Here is an 18,238-nt window from a genome sequence, read left to right as displayed (position 1 = left end):
AGCTCCCAGTGGGGAAAACCCCTGATTTAGATCGGAGTGGCAAAGACGATCTACCATAACACACCACACAATCTTAGAAAGACCAACGTTTTAAGATTGTCATAAGGGGAAAAATAGGAGCAAAAATCATGTAGTGTGAACTATTGCATCAGGAAGTCGATGTGCCCATCTTCTCTATTTAAATCTAGTTATTACTGAAGGGCAATATAATATACAGACTTCATAATCTGCACTCTTTTGGTTGAATGCAGTATTTACTTCCACTTTGGCTTTATTTTGTTTAGTTTTTATCAAGTACATTTTTTGTTAATGGAGACTGAGAATCCATTTTGTTTTTGGTTGTTTTGTTTATTTTGTTTATCAGCTCCAGTGTTAAATATTCTTTTGAAAATAAAGTGTATCTATCTTTGGCAGGAAATCACATGCATTATTACGTCATTTCCATTAAATCAGTGTAAAAAGGTCTTCAGACAATATTATCGTTTATCGCAATAATTTTTTGAGACAATTAATCGCTCAGCAAAATTTGCTATCGTGACAGGCCTAATCTTGTAGGAATTTTATACACTTCATCACAAAAGTGTAGTAAGTGAATTTGCATTCAGCCCCATTTACTAGGAATGATTAAATACCTACAAAGACATGGTCATCCATAGGCCTGTCGCGATAAACGATAAATCAATTAATCGTACGATAAATTAAAACTATCGACGTCATTTTAATTATCGGCATTATCGTCTCTTCCGGCCTTTTTCTCTTTCTGTTAATGACACTGAATGAAAAAAGGCTCAACAGGCGGCATTAAAGCTCCCAGTCAGGGAAAATCTACCATAACACACCACACAATCTTAGAAAGACCAACGTTTTAAGATTGTTGTAAGGGGAAAAATAGGAGCAAAAAATTATGTAGTGTGAACTATTGCATCAGGTAGTCGATGTGCCCATTTTCTCTATTTAAATCTAATTATTACTGAAGGGCAACCTAATAATACAGACTTCATAATCTGCACTCTTTTGGTTGAATGCAGTATTTATTTCCACTTTGGCTTTATGTTGTCTAGTTTTTATTCAAGTACATTTTTTATTAATAGAGACTGAGAATCCATTTTATTTTTGTTTTTGGTTGTTTTGTTTATTTTGTTTATCAGTTCCAGTGTTTAGTGTTCTTTTGAAAATAAAGTGTATCTATCTTTGGCAGGAAATCGCATGCATTATTACGTCATTTCCATTAAATCAGTGTAAAAAGGTCTTCAAACAATATTATTGTTTATCACAATAATTTTTGAGACAATTAATCGCTCAGCAAAATTTGCTATCGTGACAGGCCTACTGAACCCTTATATTGTTAACACTGAACAGTTTCTCTATTGCAAATACCCTCATTTAAAATGTTTCTGTGACAGGACTAAGATAGTAGTATTAATATTAAGAGTAGTTTAGAAAATCACTAATAAATATTACTAATAAATCCTAAAATATTGCACATATAAAAGAACAAGAGATACACTTAAATATAAGTACATTTCACATAAGTGCTAGCAAAATATTGCAAAAACATCAAAGAGAAATTCTTCATCTTTCAATCTTTGACTCAGGCTTGGCCACTGTAGACTACTCTTCAGTGGCCAGCACAGGCTCCCCTCAAGGCTGCGTCCTGAGCCCTCTGCTGTTCACTCTGATGACACACGACTGCGCCCCCAGGTTCGCCACCAATCACATCGTGAAGTTCGCGGACGACACAACGGTGGTGGGCCTCATCAGAGACGACAACGACCTGGACTACAGAGAGGAGGTGGAGCAGCTGGTGGACTGGTGCAGAGACAACAGCCTGATCCTGAACGTTGACAAGACGAAGGACATGATCGTTGACTTCAGGAAGAACCGGCCCAGCCACGCTCCACTGCTCATCAACAGCTCGGCTGTGGAGGTGGTCAGCAGCACCAAATTCCTGGGGGTGCACATCACAAACGACCTCACCTGGACTATGAACACCACGTCTCTGGTCAAGAGGGCACACAAACACTTGTATTTCCTGCGGAGGATGAGAAGAGCACACCTGCCCCCGCCCATCCTCAAGATGTTCTACAGAAGCACCATAGAGAGCATTCTGGCCAGCTGCCTCTCTGTGTGGTGTGGAGGCTGCAGCGCCTCCGACTGGAAGAACGTGAGGAGAGTGGTGCAGACAGCAGAGAGGATCATCGGGGCCCCCCTTCCCTCCATTCAGGACATTTCATCCCAGCGCTGCGTGTCCCGAGGCCGAAACATCGTCAGTGACCCCTCACACCCCCACCATGGACTGTTCTCCCTGCTGCCCTCTGGAAAGAGGTTCCGCAGCATCCGGTGCAGGTCCACCAGGTTCCGAAACAGCTTTTTCCCACTTGCCGTCAGACTGCTGAACTCTTAACTGGACTGCACTCAAAAACTGGTCTCCACTTCATACCTTGCACATGTACATAGCTAAATAACTTCTATTTTACTGTCATTCCTGCACTTTATATTTTATATTTATATTCATATTTTATTTTATTCTGGAGTAACCTCATAACATTGGAACCTCAAAACATTGTTCTGAGCCGTATGCAACGAAATTTCGTTCTGTATACACCCTGTGCATGCAAAATGATAATAAAGTCAGTCTAAGTCTAAGTCTACTCTATAGACCAACACACAACAGTTGCAGATTGAAACAAACTCTGACAGAACAAAACCTTTTAAAGTGTCACTTACATAATAAAACAAACATTTAAAAATATTAACTACTATACCTTCATTTTATTTACAAAATAGCTTTTAGGCCCAATATACTGAAACCACGTGGGCCCCATATAGTGTTCCCATTTCTGTTCCATTCCCGGTTATTCTTGTACATTAATGCTGAATAGTCGCTATACATTTAGCCCAAATGGGCCAACAATATGGGTCTCATTTTACGTTAACCATATGGGCCTCATGCAGTTAGCCCAGATAAAACCCATGCCCACTCATTACCTATATAGCCCACAACAAAACGATTCAATGCAGTTTCATTAAAAAACTGCACCCTTGCATGGGTGGGTCCCAGCCAGTTTGATTGGCTGTGAGATTTTTTAATTTTTAATTAAAAGCCCATGTACACAGAATGATAGCAGAGTAGTTACTTTTTTTAAATCATGCAAGTGGTTTTATCTTCCCAAGACACTTTGAAACAACCTCTGCTAGCAACTTAGATTCTTTAGTAAACCGATTTTATTCTGCCACATTGGCGATTAAATGAACCAGTTCAGCAAACAGAATGGCGGCCCACAATAGTGCGGAGTTTGAAATCACTCTGCACCAAAATGTGCTTATTGTGTGTGGGCGTGTATGTGTTAACAATATCAGAAAAATTATCACCCGAAAGAAACGCAAAAATAATAATAATAATTAAGTCTCTTTTGGGGTTTTCCGGTCATTGGAACTGTTACGAGCCACAAATTTTTTTAACTAGCGAATTAAAATCTCTCCCTAAAATGTGGTACAACACAGGTAAAATAGACAGAAGAAATGTACTTACAGATTCTTTTGTAGGACAGCCAACCTGCAGACTCCATGCCAATGGACTGATGAAGAGAATAAGTTTGATTTTGAAACTGCATATCCATCCGCAGTTAACAATTTTACATTTTCCAAGTTTATAAGATTAATTTTGAGAGTGTAGCACATACGTTCTCAATGAAAATAAATAGATGTAGTCCTTACGGGCTGCACAGTGGCGCAGTTGGTAGCACTGTTGCCTTTCAGCAAGAAGGTCCTGGGTTTGATTCCCGGCCCGACCCTGTGACAGACTGGCGACCTGTCCAGGGTGTACTCCGGAATGTTAGCTGGAGATAGGCACCAGCACCCTCCTGACCCCCCTAGGGACAAGGGTGTTTAGATGGATAGATGGATGGATAGTCTACTTCAATTCACCAACCTTTATTGGCAACGGTGCCAACAGAGCAAAATGAACAAAAAGGTTAAATTGCAACCAGATTAAAAGATATAAAATGGATCATTAACAGAAATGTTAAGTTTTTTTATTTTATTTATGCTGATTACTTGGAAAATGTTTGCAGATATATGAAAAACTAAATTTTACTTTGTTTTGTTTGAATTTATTTTCTAAACATTTTGTTATGTTTTTCACAATGGTCTGATCTGAACTAGTTCTCCAAATAAGAATTTAATCCTGCTGCAAACAGGCTGCAAGAAACACTTTGGATGTCTGAACATCCATTTGATAAAAAAAATAGCAAGGACAAAAGTAAACTCTGAACCATGACCTATTGAGTAAGCAGCAGAAGATGAGTTTATGTACACATGGCATGGCGCACATTTAAAACAGATGATGTCACAAAAATGTTAGAAGACATCCAGGCTGGATTGGACTGGACTGTTCTAGTGTAAAATAATAAAAAGAAAAAATTTTATGGGTTCAAAGTGTAGCTAGAACAATACTCAACTGGTTTAAAGAGTAAAGCATTGAAGCATTATTTTTTAATGGCAATATCCTGGTCCTCTGGTAGCCTAGTGTTTCTAAATACTAGATCATACAGTGAGCATGTTTTAAGTTCAATCATTAGCCAGGCATGGATGTTCTGTCCTATCAGCAAAATATATTCTCCTTGGATGGTGACCTCCAAGATGAGGTCACCATCGTCTTTTTGACCTCAACAATGGTCGAGGTCACCAAGGTTTCCCTTTTATAGAAGGAGAAACTTATACAATTGCTTCTACAATTTACCTTATATCAACTCCATTAGAGGCCAGCTGAGTAACAATTGCCTTGGCAAAGACCATCAAGCTGACATCTCAGGTAATTTTTTCCAAGTTTTGATAATCTTTCTCTTGCAGCTTTTGCTTTTGACATGTAGTAAAAAGTTTGAAAGTGACAGGGTAACCACATTGTCTGTTAAGATGTTCTACAATTTTGTCCCATTAGTCCACATAAAAAAGTACTAGGGCCTACGTATTCATGCCCAGGTCCTATCCATATACAGTCAGCCCATGCTTATGTCATGTGGGTTCAATGTGGTCAGCCCACGTGGGCTTCCCATGTTGGGTCTATGATACTGAAATCACATGGGTCTCATATATTGTTGCCTATTTCTGTCCCATTCCCAGTTAGCCCACATTAATGCTGAATAGGGCCCATACATTTAGCCCAAATGGGCCAATAATATAGGTCCCATTTTAGGTTAACCATATTGGTCTCATGTAGTTTGCCCAGATAAAACCCGTGCACACTCATTACCCATGTAGCCCACAACAAACCCAAGTGGGGCCCACCCATGCATGTTGGCTGTGATTTTAATTTGATTTCCCATATTTAGGCCCGAGCAGCAAAGCGCTGCGAAGGCCTATTGTATCTGTACTGTTTATTATTATTATTATTATTATTATTATTCCCACCTCTTCGTGTGCCTTTTTGGGGGCTTTATCATATTCAAAAACTCACCAAACTTGGCGGAAGCGACTAGGCGGTTTAAAAATTTTGAATTTTAAGGTACTAGGCGGTTTAAAAATTTTGAATTTTAAGGTCGCCGCAAAAATCGCAAAAAAAATTGCTCAACGGCGGCAACTAGCAATTTTCAAAAGACCCATTGCTATTCACTTACTTCATCGTAGAGACTTGAAATTCGGTACAGTTGTAGAGCTCACTAAGACGCTCAGAATTTACAAGTAATGTCATAGTGCAAGTATCGCAGGAAGTCGGCCATGTTGGATTGAAGGTCCATTTCGGACCCTGATTTGGCCGTTTACAGCCTTCGTATTTGATCGAACTCCTCCTAGGGATTTCGATTGATCGGCTTCAAACTCGGTCAGTCTGATCATAAGGCATGTCTGATTTAAAGTTATCAAATTGGTGAGTTTTGGAGCATGTTGAAGGGGGGTTTCCAGGGGTCAAAGTTCACCTACACGCCATGAAACAAAAACCTCTTATATTTCCTATAAAAAAAACACATAGAGGGACCAAACTTTCAGTGATTGATCGTCATCGGGTGTCCTATAATACCCTGCAGTGAATTTTTTTTTTTACGTAGGCCACGCCCCCTGAGAGCAGGAAGTGTAATGTTTTACTGTGAACGGTCGCTATCTTAGCCCTTTGACCTAATCAACATGAAACTGTGTCCAGAGACAGAAGACATGTTGGTGTGTTGTGGATTCCAACCCCGACCGGCTGCGATGAAGCAGGTGGGCGTGGCGGCGTTGCGAACGCCATCGAATTTCGTTTGGCTCTGAATTCCACAGTTTCGGGGTGAGCTGCTCCAAACTCACTAGGATGGATCCTTATCCACCCGCCAACAGGAATCCATAGCGAAATTTGGTGGGCGTGGCCTAATTTCTCTATACGGTCCCCTAGAATATTTTAAAAAATCAGCCCCAAGCGATGCTTTAACTTAGAATTACGAAACTTGGTACACATATGTAACTTGTCAGGACGTACAAAAAAGTCTCTTGGAGCCATGCTCTAAACCCAACAGGAAGTCGGCCATTTTAGATTGAAGTTCATTTGACCTCGATTTTGACGTTTATAGCCTTCGTATTTGATCGAACTCCTCCTAGGGATTTCGATTGATCGGCTTCAAACTCGGTCAGTCTGATCATAAGGCATGTCTGATTTAAAGTTATCAAATTGGTGAGTTTTGGAGCATGTTGAAGGGGGGTTAGCAAGGCTCAAAGTTCCCCTGTGATCGACTGTGTAATACAAAGGGCTTTGTCATGTGTAGGGCAATGCTGCCCTCTGGTGTCGAATTACTGAAATAATGAAACTATTTCAGTAATTTCAGTAATTCGACACCAGAGGGAAGCATTGCCCTACGGAATGACAGAGTTCAATTTTGATCGACTGTGTAATACAAAGGGCTTTGTCATGTGTAGGGCAATGCTGCCCTCTGGTGTCGAATTACTGAAATTACTGAAATAGTTTCATTATTTCAGTAATTCGACACCAGAGGGCAGCATTGCCCTACGGAATGACAGTTCAATGTTGAATTAAAGAGGAAAAAATTAAATAATTTGTAATTCTAACACAAAAACTCACAGAGACACCAAAGTTTGAGTTATTGATCATCCTCGGGTGTAGAATAATATCCAATGGTCAAATGATGACATCACATAGGCCACGCCCTCTGACAACAGGAAGTCTTGTATTTTACTGTGAACGGTTGATAGCTTCTGCACCAAACTTTGCACGAGTGACCCTGGTGGGATCCTTGACGACCCTATGTCATCATATTATGACGTCATCTAAGCCCGGCCCCCTCGGAACAGGAAGTGCCGTTTTTTTCCTTTGTTGTTGCGCAACACCCCCCCCCTCCTTTCTGTCTCTACTCTCTCACTCTCTGCTTCCTCTTCTGAGAGGGGAGATGTGCTACCAGCTCTCCTTCTAACGGGTTAATTGAGTTTCCTAAATCTGCTGGGATTTACCCTATCCAGAACTGAAGTAAACTCTGTTTAAGCTGGTTTCGAGAAACGATTCGCCTGGTTTTCTGACGGCCTACATCCAGGTGTCCCACCCTTCTTCCCCCTGTGAATTAGCCAGACTGAGCAGCCTACAGCCAACTAGTTTCACAGAGCACACCTGTTAACGGTCGCTCGTTCTCTATTTTACAACTTGCATTTGTTATTGAACCAGGTAGGTTTTAGTGACTCGGGCGAGTCCCAAGGATGTTGTTTTTTACATATGGGCTACCAGCAACCTATAAAACATTTTCCACTTCTTCCTCTCCAGAATCAAACATCAGAGCTATTTTACAACCATCAAAGAACTTTAAGGCGACTCATTAACTGAATGTCCACAACATCTTTTAGATTTTCTTTATGCTAAATATTTTATTAGTAAGGCATTTTTGCAAGGGTCAGTACAGCTTAATTCAGTAGCAGAAATAATCAAATAAGTAAAATCAATCATCTAGTCTATCTTTCCCTACTGCTGACACTGAGAACTAAAAAAGGGAACCTTTGAGAGAGACGGACGGAGTTTGGCGTTTCGAACCCCAGACCTGGCTTGATGATGATGAAGATGTTGCAGCAGGAGGAAGACGCCGATCGATGAAGGCCAGGATCTCCGCAGGTCTGATGAGCCTCCTCTCCGCGTGGATGGTGAGGTCACACAGGACTTGGTGCTGGCAGGAAAAAAGGCACCAGTTCTTCTTCTTTGTCTTTGTCTTTGCCTTTGTCTTCATCTTTGTCTTTGGGGTCTGAACCCAGCCGATGAGAGAAGTGCGATTCGAAGCCACAGGTTGTGGGCCTGACGGGTTGGTCCCCATGGCAGGACAGTCTTCGGCTCCGTGGCCCCGGCTCCTCTTCAGCTGCAGAGTTCTTTGTCCATCTCGATCTTGGCTCGAAGCTGCCCGGAGGATCCAACAAAAGGTTCCTCTTTTGCACCCACTTTTTATAGGGTTTCTTTGGCTAGCACTGTTGCTGGGCTTGTTTCATTGGCTGACTGCTCAGACAGATGATCTCATATCCATCACTGTCTTACAGACATTATGTCCTGATGTCTGTGCTAATGTCTCAGAGTTGCTCAACCTCCTGTCCATTGCCTGCACAACCTTTCACCTACTCTCTAAATAAGGCGTTGATCATCTCTGCTCTCCTGTTAGTTCCTTGCCTTTCACCTTTCACCTACTCTCTACCTCCAACATATCAGTGATGTTTAATTGCAGTTACACCTTTTACACCATTTCAAGTTCAATGTCAAAATCACATTTATATCACATTTATTTTCTTTAGCTTCTTTGATTTAGCATTCATTTATAATTTTATAACCATAACTTATATCACATTTATTTTCTTCAGCTTCTCTGATTTATCATTAATTTATGATTTTATAACCATAACTTATTAATTATACTTATTATAATCCTAATGTGAGTTATTACAGATGTTTTTCTGAAAAGAAACCAAGAATAATACATGATTCTAATTATTTGATGCCAAAGTTACAGTTACTTGTTTTTCTTGTAACTGTTCCCACAAATGTTCGTGTAAATATTATTACAAGTAAACCAATATTAATATAAGTATTTTACTTTGAATCTTATCAAATTACTCAAAATGTTTTAGATTTCATTCTTTAAAACTTTCATGATTTAAAATAAGAAATAGTCTCAGCTATTTTTATAAATCTGCAGGCTGGAAACTTCCTCTTTTTCCAGGAAACCTGCTTTTCCTGTTTAATGACTCTCTCTGACTGACTATGATTTCTTATGATTAGATAGAAAAAAGTAGAATTAAAGCAAAGTTTGCATGAGACAAAAACAACACACACAACCAGATTTATTTCATTGACACTTAAGTCTACTGTTGGGCCTTGATGTCACTTGAGTGATTCATTTTAAAGATAACTCTATTTATTATTACTGTTAAACTAAAATCTCCAGCATGGGGAAGCGGGATGAGCTCGGATTTTCTTGACACCTTGGAAAGCTCCGTTTATGGCTCTCTTGACCTAATCAAGATGATTCGGATGATAAACTCTGTCAATGCTCGCTTCTGGCTGAACCGTGTGGGCGTGGCCAAATGGCGAATATCAGTCCCTCGCCATATGCATACGTTTGGCTCTTATTCAGGCATAGATCATCCGATTGGCGCCAAACTGGATCTGTATGACCTTTGTTCACCTCTAAAGAGCCCAACGGGTTTGAAATGTAATTTGGCTCCACTGCGCCCCCTAAGTTAATACATGGGTTGTATCTCCTCGACGCATCGACCGATCTGCGCCAGATTTTTTGACAGTCGTTGGGGAGCGCTGCCGAACGCATTCACGCGTGTCGCCTGGTGGACGGGCGGGGAAAATGCGCGACAGCTTCTGCGGTGGCTGGCGGGCGGCGGTGCTGAAAACACCGGCGGAGCTTCTGCGGTCGGGAGTTGGCTGCGGCTCTGGAAATTGTGCGAGACCTTCTGCGGTGGCTGGAACCCCCGCGGTGGCCAATAGGCCGGAGCGGCGCTTGCTGCGAGGGCCGCCCGAGGCTGCTTGCAGCTTTAATGTGTGTTTGATCTTTGGTCGGGAGTTAGTTTGGTAAGGAAAGAGTTAAAGCTACAGGATCTAACTTTTACAAAAATATGTTTTTGACATAGGTTTTTCTTCACCACTTCTGATTGTAAACAACCCAATCAGAGCCAGGCGGAGGATCTTAGTGTTGTCAATCAACTTCATGCATATGCTGCTCAATGTTCTGACAGTGGAGAAACATCTTAAGTTCCATAAAAGCTCTTCATCCACAGTCATTGGTGGCCATGGTAACTAGCCTGAGCATTCATGACAAGCTCTGTTGTGGTGTACCAGGTGGCCTTGTGTGGTTGTTTTTTGACTGAGCGGTGCATTTGTTCAGATGACAGTAGGTCCATAGGGAAAAGGCAGAGATCGGTCTTGCATCATACTGTCACAACAGAGTAATGGTTTTAACAAATATATGGGGAAAAAAACATATTTTTTAACTTACTTAGTGCTGCTCCAGAGGGGACCAATTATGCAGAATCCATTTTTGTTTATTTTTTTTACTTCCATTTCCCATTGGAAAACAAAAACCCTGTTTTGTTTTCTACTGCTTCTAGAAACCATCAAGAAACAAAACAGCCATCAATTTTCTGGCAATTTAATGTTTTGTGGTGTGTAGAAAATGAGCTCTTTCAAAAACAGTTGGTGGGTACTGCCCCTCACCTAGCACATAGAGCTGGTTTTACTACTGTATTAGATTTACAATGGCTGCTGGGGGAGATAAGAGTTTTGTCTCCCAGTACCATCCAGAAAGCGCTGCTGCATCCTAGATTGATGTACAAGAGGCTCCAATTCTTCTGCTTCTGGGTCTGACTCGGTGTCAAAGATCTATTGTGTCACCTGGACCTGAAGTCGGTAGAGTTAAATTACATTTAACAATATCTGTCAGGTCACAGATGAAATAATGTAGGACATTTAAAGGTTTAGTGTTTTATGTGTTTCATGGGAAAGAAATAAGTAATCACTGACTGACTGACCAAAGCCTCTGCCACTTCAACTTCATCTTGGTTTAGTTTCTAGGGCAAATATCTTAGTTCACTTAAAATAAGACAAAACTAACTTACAAGTAACTTTTCAGCAAGATATATGAGCTTGCTTTAAGTCAATAATTCCTTAATATTGATGAAAAAGTTTTAGTTCCATTGACAGATTGTTTTATTTATAGAAAGACATTTTTCCTGCATTATAAGTGAAGTAATATGCCTATAGAACTAGAACGTTTTCATCAAACTTACTACTTGTAAGTTAGTTTTGTCTTGTTTCAGATGTACTAAGATATTTGCACTAGAAACTAGACCAAAACTACTTGGTAAGCTTTTGTGTTTTTGCAGCGTAGAATGAACAAATAAATGTGGAACCTTTATTCTGTGCATGAAGGTGAAAAGATGCGCCTCCAGAACGGTTGCAGGCTAACGCTAGCATGTGCTGTGTTGTGTCAGCCTCAGAACATCCTGCTGACCAGCAGCTGTCCTCTGGGGGACGTTAAGATTGTGGACTTTGGGCTGTCCAGGAGGGTCAGCAGCCACCATGAACTCAGGGAAATAATGGGAACCCCAGAGTATGTTGGTGAGCCACATCCTATGTTGACCTCTGCTGCCTGAAATATTCATACAGATTTGATTCTGAATGATGCAGCTTTATTTCTCTGATTTCCATTTCAGCTCCTGAGATTCTCAACTACGAGCCTATAAGCACTGCAACAGATATGTGGTACGAAGGTGTTTCAGTTTCCAGCAACAAGTACTAGGGCACATGCCACCAATTGTTGGAGCTTTTTGAAAGCAGACCTTTCATTTGTGTTGTCTTCTGTTCAGCAGGTTGTTTAAAATTTAAAATTTTAAACAGAATTTTAAATAGAATTTAAAATTCTATTTAAAATTTCTGTATTTCCTGAGGCCCCATTTTCAGTCTTTGACTAGATAGTTTTGTCTGGGAAAAGTTAAATCGAGACTGTTTGTTCTACAAATTTGTGTCCACTGAGCGCTTAAGAGAGTACAGTAGGGAACACACAAAGAGAAATGTCTGTTTCCTTCACTCTGATGAAGTGGCCCATTATAAGTAGAGATGTGGTCATTTTATTTCTTTACTTATTGCAGTTGAACTGCTGCAACGCATGCTTGTTTTAGCACATGTGACGCGCCACGGCAAAAGTGGGAACAAGTCAGTAGAGCTAGTTGAAGATATAAGGAAACCATGACGTGCTTTGAATACTCCATGATGAAGAGTATTCTTTAAAGGTTCACAAGACAGAAGCTGAAAACCTTTAAAAATATATATTCTCACCTGGATGAAAACTTTTGTCTGCCTTCCCAGGCATGGCCTAGCTGCTGACAGACAATGCTGGGTGGGTGGGGTTAATGCACAGTTATGTAAATGAACAGTCAGGTAAAGTTGCTCCTCAGGTCTGAGAAAAAACTCAGACCTGAGGAGGTCTGAGTTTCCTAAATTTTGGAAGCTGTATTCTCTAAATTATGGAATTCAGACTTCCAAAATTCAAATGGCCATATTTTTCTTTTCTTTTTTTATTTTTTATTTCCATCTGTTTGACATTATTACAAAACTTAAGAGTTAACGCTTTTAGAATCTGTAAATGACTCAAAACACTCCTGAGTAGACTTGTACATACATTTCAGGTGATTGATTACTTAGAACAGCCACACATTTACTGCTACCTTAAGAAGTATTTATTTATTTTAAGAGTATATTCCGAAGAGCTGTCAACCTTCAGAAATAGGATTGTAGCAGATCATGAGTCTTGTAACATATATACATCATAATTATATGATATATATATATAAAATACTTTAAAATACATGACCAGACATGTAATAAAAGACTAATAAAACAAGCAGAAGCTAATATCAACATCTCACATGCCAAGGCAAACAAAGGAGTTTTAAGAGCTCCTTAAAACTCCTCTGTTTTAAGGAGTTTTAAACAAACTCCTCACACTGAGTTACGGCCAGTGTGACTGTAACTTATTCCACATTTTAGGACTTGCCACAGCAGAGAAACTTTCCTCACAAACTGCTGTTGATTTTAGAAACTTTTACATTCTCAGAAAATGATTGAGGATGTGGGTAACATCAACTAAAAACAGCAATCCAGGATTGATAAGAACATTATAGCAGTTGTGAAGCACAGAGCATGCGGTGAGGGATGAACCTTCAGAGTTAAAACCCTTTAAGATGCCTTGTTTCTGTGCTCAGGAGCATTGGAGTTCTGGCCTATGTGATGCTGACAGGAATCTCTCCGTTCCTTGGCAACAACAAACAGGAGACGTTTCTCAACATCTCTCAGTTGAATGTAAGCTATGGAGCCGAGGAGCTGCAGCAGCTGGACCAGGACGCGCTGTCCTTCATCCAGATGCTGCTCCGCAGACAGCCACAGTGAGTTCAGACCTTCTCCACAGACACACGGCAGCTCATCTGGATGCAGCGCAGTGCTCACACTGCTTCAGCTTTTCCAGTTTGATGCATTTTGGGGGATTCCATATGGCATACCAGCACAAAATACTGCAAAAGTGTATCTTAGAAGAAAAGCTCTAGATGTTTTCTGAAAAGTATGTGTGGCGTACTCTGCTGGTTGATTTGTAGAATCATGATGCCACCTGGCAACCAGTCCAGTGGTTTGTCAGCAACTGACCAATCAGTGATCAGCATGGAAGTGAAACGCCCCTTACCTGGAGAATAAAACCCGCTTCGTGGGTAAACTCCAACATGTTGGAATTTATGGTTGCAAATGTGCTGCGGTCATAGAGATTTGGTGAAAAATAATCAGAAAAAATGGTTAAACGTTGTCAGTGGGAAACATGCACTTCAGACGTACATTTAGAAGGTAGAATAGAGTTTACTCCAGTTCCAAACCAGAGTTTGTAAAAATGTAAAAGATGAATGTCTGCGGCTGACCTCATGGACAGCTGAATGTTTCAGCAGAACTACCACTAAATTACTGTCTGTATGAAGGTAACTGCTAGTAAATCTCCCATTTTTTGTCATCATTACATATGCTTAATGATGAAGATTAAAGCGCAAAGCTGTGTCCAAAACAGTAAATGTGAGCTGTGGCTTCAAATGGGGACAGTTTCTTTAAAGCAATACTTTTTCAGGCAGGTGGTACAAATATTTCTACACAGTCTGACATGTTTGATCAGAGTTCCACCGGTACTTCTGGATGCTCTGGGTCTAAAGCCCAGGGGGAGCCGCAAATTAAATCTGCTGCCTGTTCCACAAATTGTGGGGAAAAGATGTGCGTGGGACAGGTTAATGCAGCAGGACGGAAGTTTTTACTTTTTATTTAACCTTTACTTCAACAGAAAAATCCCATTGAGATTAAAAATCTCTTTTGAAATATTTATGTAATAAAAAGATGAAAAAATACCACCTTTAAACTTTAATATTGTGCCATGCTATTTAACAGAAGACAATGAGTATTAAGAGCCACCAGAGAGCAGAAACCCATTACAGTCAAGAGATTGAGACAAATATCAATTTCCTTATTTCTATAAATATTAAATAATTGCCTTCTCAGTTAGATCTTCCAAACTTGGAATATTGTTTTAAAACCTAACTGTTCTTTCAACTTATCCATGTATGTGGTTGTAAACAGACAAAATGTGAAGAAGTTCTTTGGTTGGCTCCACTTCCAGGCAGTGTGTGCTGCAATGTGTGTGTGTCTGCAGAGAGCGGGCCACAGTGGAACAGTGCCTTACACACCCCTGGCTTCAGAGGACAGGCCCCCAGAGACCCATGATGGAGGAGGAGATGCTCCCAGTACAGGATCCAGAGACACCCAGCATTACCAGCAGCTCCACCCGCAGTGCACCACCTGCCAGCAGCAGCAGCATAGCTGAGGAAGAGGAAAGTGAGGAAGGAGAGGCAGCAATGACGGAGGAGCTGATCATTCTGGCTGCCTACACCCTGGATCAGGGCCACCAGACTTCCAGCTCAACCTCTAAGGAGGTGATGCTGGCTGCAGACCAGAAGGCGATCTCACAACGCTTCAGGTTTGAGATCCTTCAGCGTCCTGGAGAGAGACTGCATCTACTGACCCCCACCAGCACTCACATCTAGAAAACAGCACATACACTATTTAAGCTGTTTGATTTTAATAATGTTCCTTTATGTACATTTATTTCTTCCCATAATGCGTTTTAGTTCTCCTGCAGCAGCTATTGTTGCTTGATTGTCAACATTGCTTGATTGTTAAATTGTATTTTTCTACCCGGATCCAGACCAAACAAAGACTGAACAGTTTCAGGCTGATCTCTCTGTGGGTTTTCATGAGAGACAAAAGCCTAGAACTAACAGGCACTTCAAGTACAACTCAGTGACCGTTTGGACAGACTGCTGTCCAAACAGAGAATTCAGAACAATGGTTGGAAGAATTTCACATGAAATGTAGAATATTTGGGTTTAATGTTTTCATTCATTATTCATTTGTGCCAACTCCACATTCACTTACCACCAGCAGGTTGTGTAGATATTAAAGGACATATGGTAATATGCTGGAAGCATCTGTTACTTTAAACAGTGGAGAACTAAAAGCAACCACAAATTCAGCCATAAGATGTAAAATTTAAATCTTTTAACAGAGGGACCTTCAGTCACGCAGGCAGCGCCTTGGAAACAGTCTGAGTCTAGAACCAGGAGTTTCTTCCTCTCCTGCTGCTGCTGAGCTCACCCACCTTGGGATTCATGGTCTCAGAATGTCTCACCATGAATGAGTCAAACTGGCTGGAAGAGCCCCAACTGTTAGCATGTAGCTACATCACCTAGCAACAGCTACAAATACACTAATGAGTCCCAGAAAGGGTCACGAGGGTGTTGGTGTATCCAGCTTTGGATGGACCCCATGAAGCTTTAGGTACGGAGCCCTCTAGGGGACATGGGGAAAATATTTTCTTTCGCGTTCCCTCGCAAAACCTTTGCGTTTCCTCGCAATACTGTACTGATCAGTTATACGGCATAATTGAATACTGTAAGCCTTTCTTACGGTGGCCGTCGTACTTTCTGCTTTAATATAAGGTTATGTAAGGTTTTTCGATGAATGTTGATATCTTGTGAAATATCTGAAGTTTTATATCTTTCTTTAGGATAGAAAGGCACCACAAACCTACAAACAGAAGCTTTCTGTGAGTAGGAAAGAAATAAAAAATACATCCTAATTTGGACTATTTCTGATTATTATCGTGGGGTAATAAGTCATCTGACAGTTTTGATTGTGTCTCTTGTGTTCGTAGTCTGAATAGTTTAAAGGGCCGTTTTCATTTTCAGTTCCATCTCAACCTTAACAGACATAAACATGCAGTGAGTAAATTGATTTTCAATTTTTTTTTTGCACCAAAGACTTAATAAAAAACACGACAAACTAATTATGGTAAAGGGCCACACTGGGTTAACTTGGGGAATGTCATCTGTCCATGTATCAATCAACTCCAAACAACTTCTTTGTTCTGTCACAATTATCGATTAATTCCATTTTGATCATCATGCTCCAAACTTTGCAAGGACTTACCACCCCGCTTACCCGCTTCCTCATACACACAAAGCCAGTACGCCAGTAACCTTTGTCAAGAAAACCCGAGCTCATCCCACTTCCCCATGCTGGAGATTTTAGTTTAACAGTAATAATAAATAAAGTTATCTTTAAAATGAATCACTCAAGTGACATCAAGGCCCAACAGTAGACTTAAGTGTCAATAAAGTTAGTTTAACAGTAATAATAAATAAAGTTATCTTTAAAATGAATCACTCAAGTGATATCTAGGCCCAACAGTAGACTTAAGTGTCAATAAAATAAATCTGGTTGTGTGTGTTGTTTTTGTCTCATGCAAACTTTGCTTTAATTCTACTTTTTTCTATCTAATCATAAGAAATCATAGTCAGTCAGAGAGAGTCATGAAACAGGAAAAGCAGGTTTCCTGGAAAAAGAGGAAGTAAGTTCCAGCCTGCAGATTTATAAAAAATAGCTGAGACTATTTCTTATTTTAAATCATGAAAGTTTTAAAGAATGAAATCTAAAACATTTTGAGTAATTTGATAAGATTCAAAGTAAAATACTTATATTAATATTGGTTTACTTGTAATAATATTTACACGAACATTTGTGGGAACAGTTACAAGAAAAACAAGTAACTGTAACTTTAGTATTAAATAATTAGAATCATGGATTATTCTTGGTTTCTTTTCAGAAAAACATCTGTAATAACTCACATTAAGATTATAATAAGTATAATTAATAAGTTATGGTTATAAAATCATAAATGAATGATAGATCAGAGAAGCTGAAGAAAATAAATATGATATAAATGTGATTTTGACATTGAACTTGAAATGGTGTAAAAAGGTGTAACTGCAATTAAACATCACTGATATGTTGGAGGTAGAGAGTAGGTGAAAGGTGAAAGGCAAGGAACTAACAGGAGAGCAGAGATGATCAACGCCTTATTTAGAGAGTAGGTGAAAGGTTGTGCAGGCAACGGACATAGGAGGTTGAGCAACCCTGAGACATTAGCACAGACATCAGGACATAAGGTCTGTAAGACAGTGATGGATATGAGATCATCTGTCTAAGCAGACAGCCAATGAAACAAGCCCAGCAACAGTGCTAGCCAAAGAAACCCTATAAAAGGTGAGTGCAAAAGAGGAACCGTTCGTTGGATCCTCCGGGCAGCTTCGAGCCAAGATCGAGATGGACAAAGAACTCTGCAGCTGAAGAAGAGCCGGGGCCACGGAGCCGAAGACTGTCCGGCCATGGGGACCAACCCGTCAGCCCTACAACCTGTGGCTTCAAATCGCACTTCTCTCATCGGCTGGGTTCAGACCCCAAAGACAAAGATGAAGACAAAGGCAAAGACAAAGAAGAAGAACTGGTGCCTTCCTTCCTGCCAGCACCAAGTCCTGTGTGACCTCACCATCCATGCGGAGAGGAGGCTCATCAGACCTACAGAGATTCCTGCCTTCGCTGATCAACATCTTCCTCCTGCTGCAACACCTTCTTCATCATCAGACCTGCGGAGATCCTGGCCTTCATCGATCGGCGTCTTCCTCCTGCTGCAACACCTTCTTCATCATCAGACCTGCGGAGATCCTGGCCTTCATCGATCGGCGTCTTCCTCCTGCTGCAGCACCTTCTTCGTCGTCGTGCCAGGTCTGGGGTTCGAGGCGCCAGGCTCCGTCCGTCTCTCTCAAAGGTTCCCTTTTTTTAGTTCTCAGTGTCAGCAGTAGGGAAAGA

The 18,238-nt window shown here is 40.6% G+C and overlaps 1 protein-coding gene across 1 annotated transcript in view; it reads left to right on the top strand.

Moving 5' to 3' along the window:
• Window positions 1-15,917, top strand: part of LOC102235199 (serine/threonine-protein kinase 17A-like) — a 46,611-nt gene extending 30,694 nt beyond the window's left edge. Inside the window, exons 4-7 of the mRNA XM_023326048.1 lie at window positions 11,443-11,569; window positions 11,665-11,713; window positions 13,213-13,392; window positions 14,685-15,917. Of these exons, the coding sequence (XP_023181816.1) occupies window positions 11,443-11,569; window positions 11,665-11,713; window positions 13,213-13,392; window positions 14,685-15,075 (747 nt within the window). The 3' untranslated portion in view covers window positions 15,076-15,917. The remainder of the gene's footprint in view (window positions 1-11,442; window positions 11,570-11,664; window positions 11,714-13,212; window positions 13,393-14,684) is intronic.
• Window positions 15,918-18,238: the final 2,321 nt, after the last annotated feature.

The sequence above is a fragment of the Xiphophorus maculatus genome, chromosome 21, assembly GCF_002775205.1.
Source record: "Xiphophorus maculatus strain JP 163 A chromosome 21, X_maculatus-5.0-male, whole genome shotgun sequence".
NCBI lineage: Eukaryota > Metazoa > Chordata > Actinopteri > Cyprinodontiformes > Poeciliidae > Xiphophorus > Xiphophorus maculatus.
This window is presented reverse-complemented; position numbering and strand designations above follow the sequence as displayed.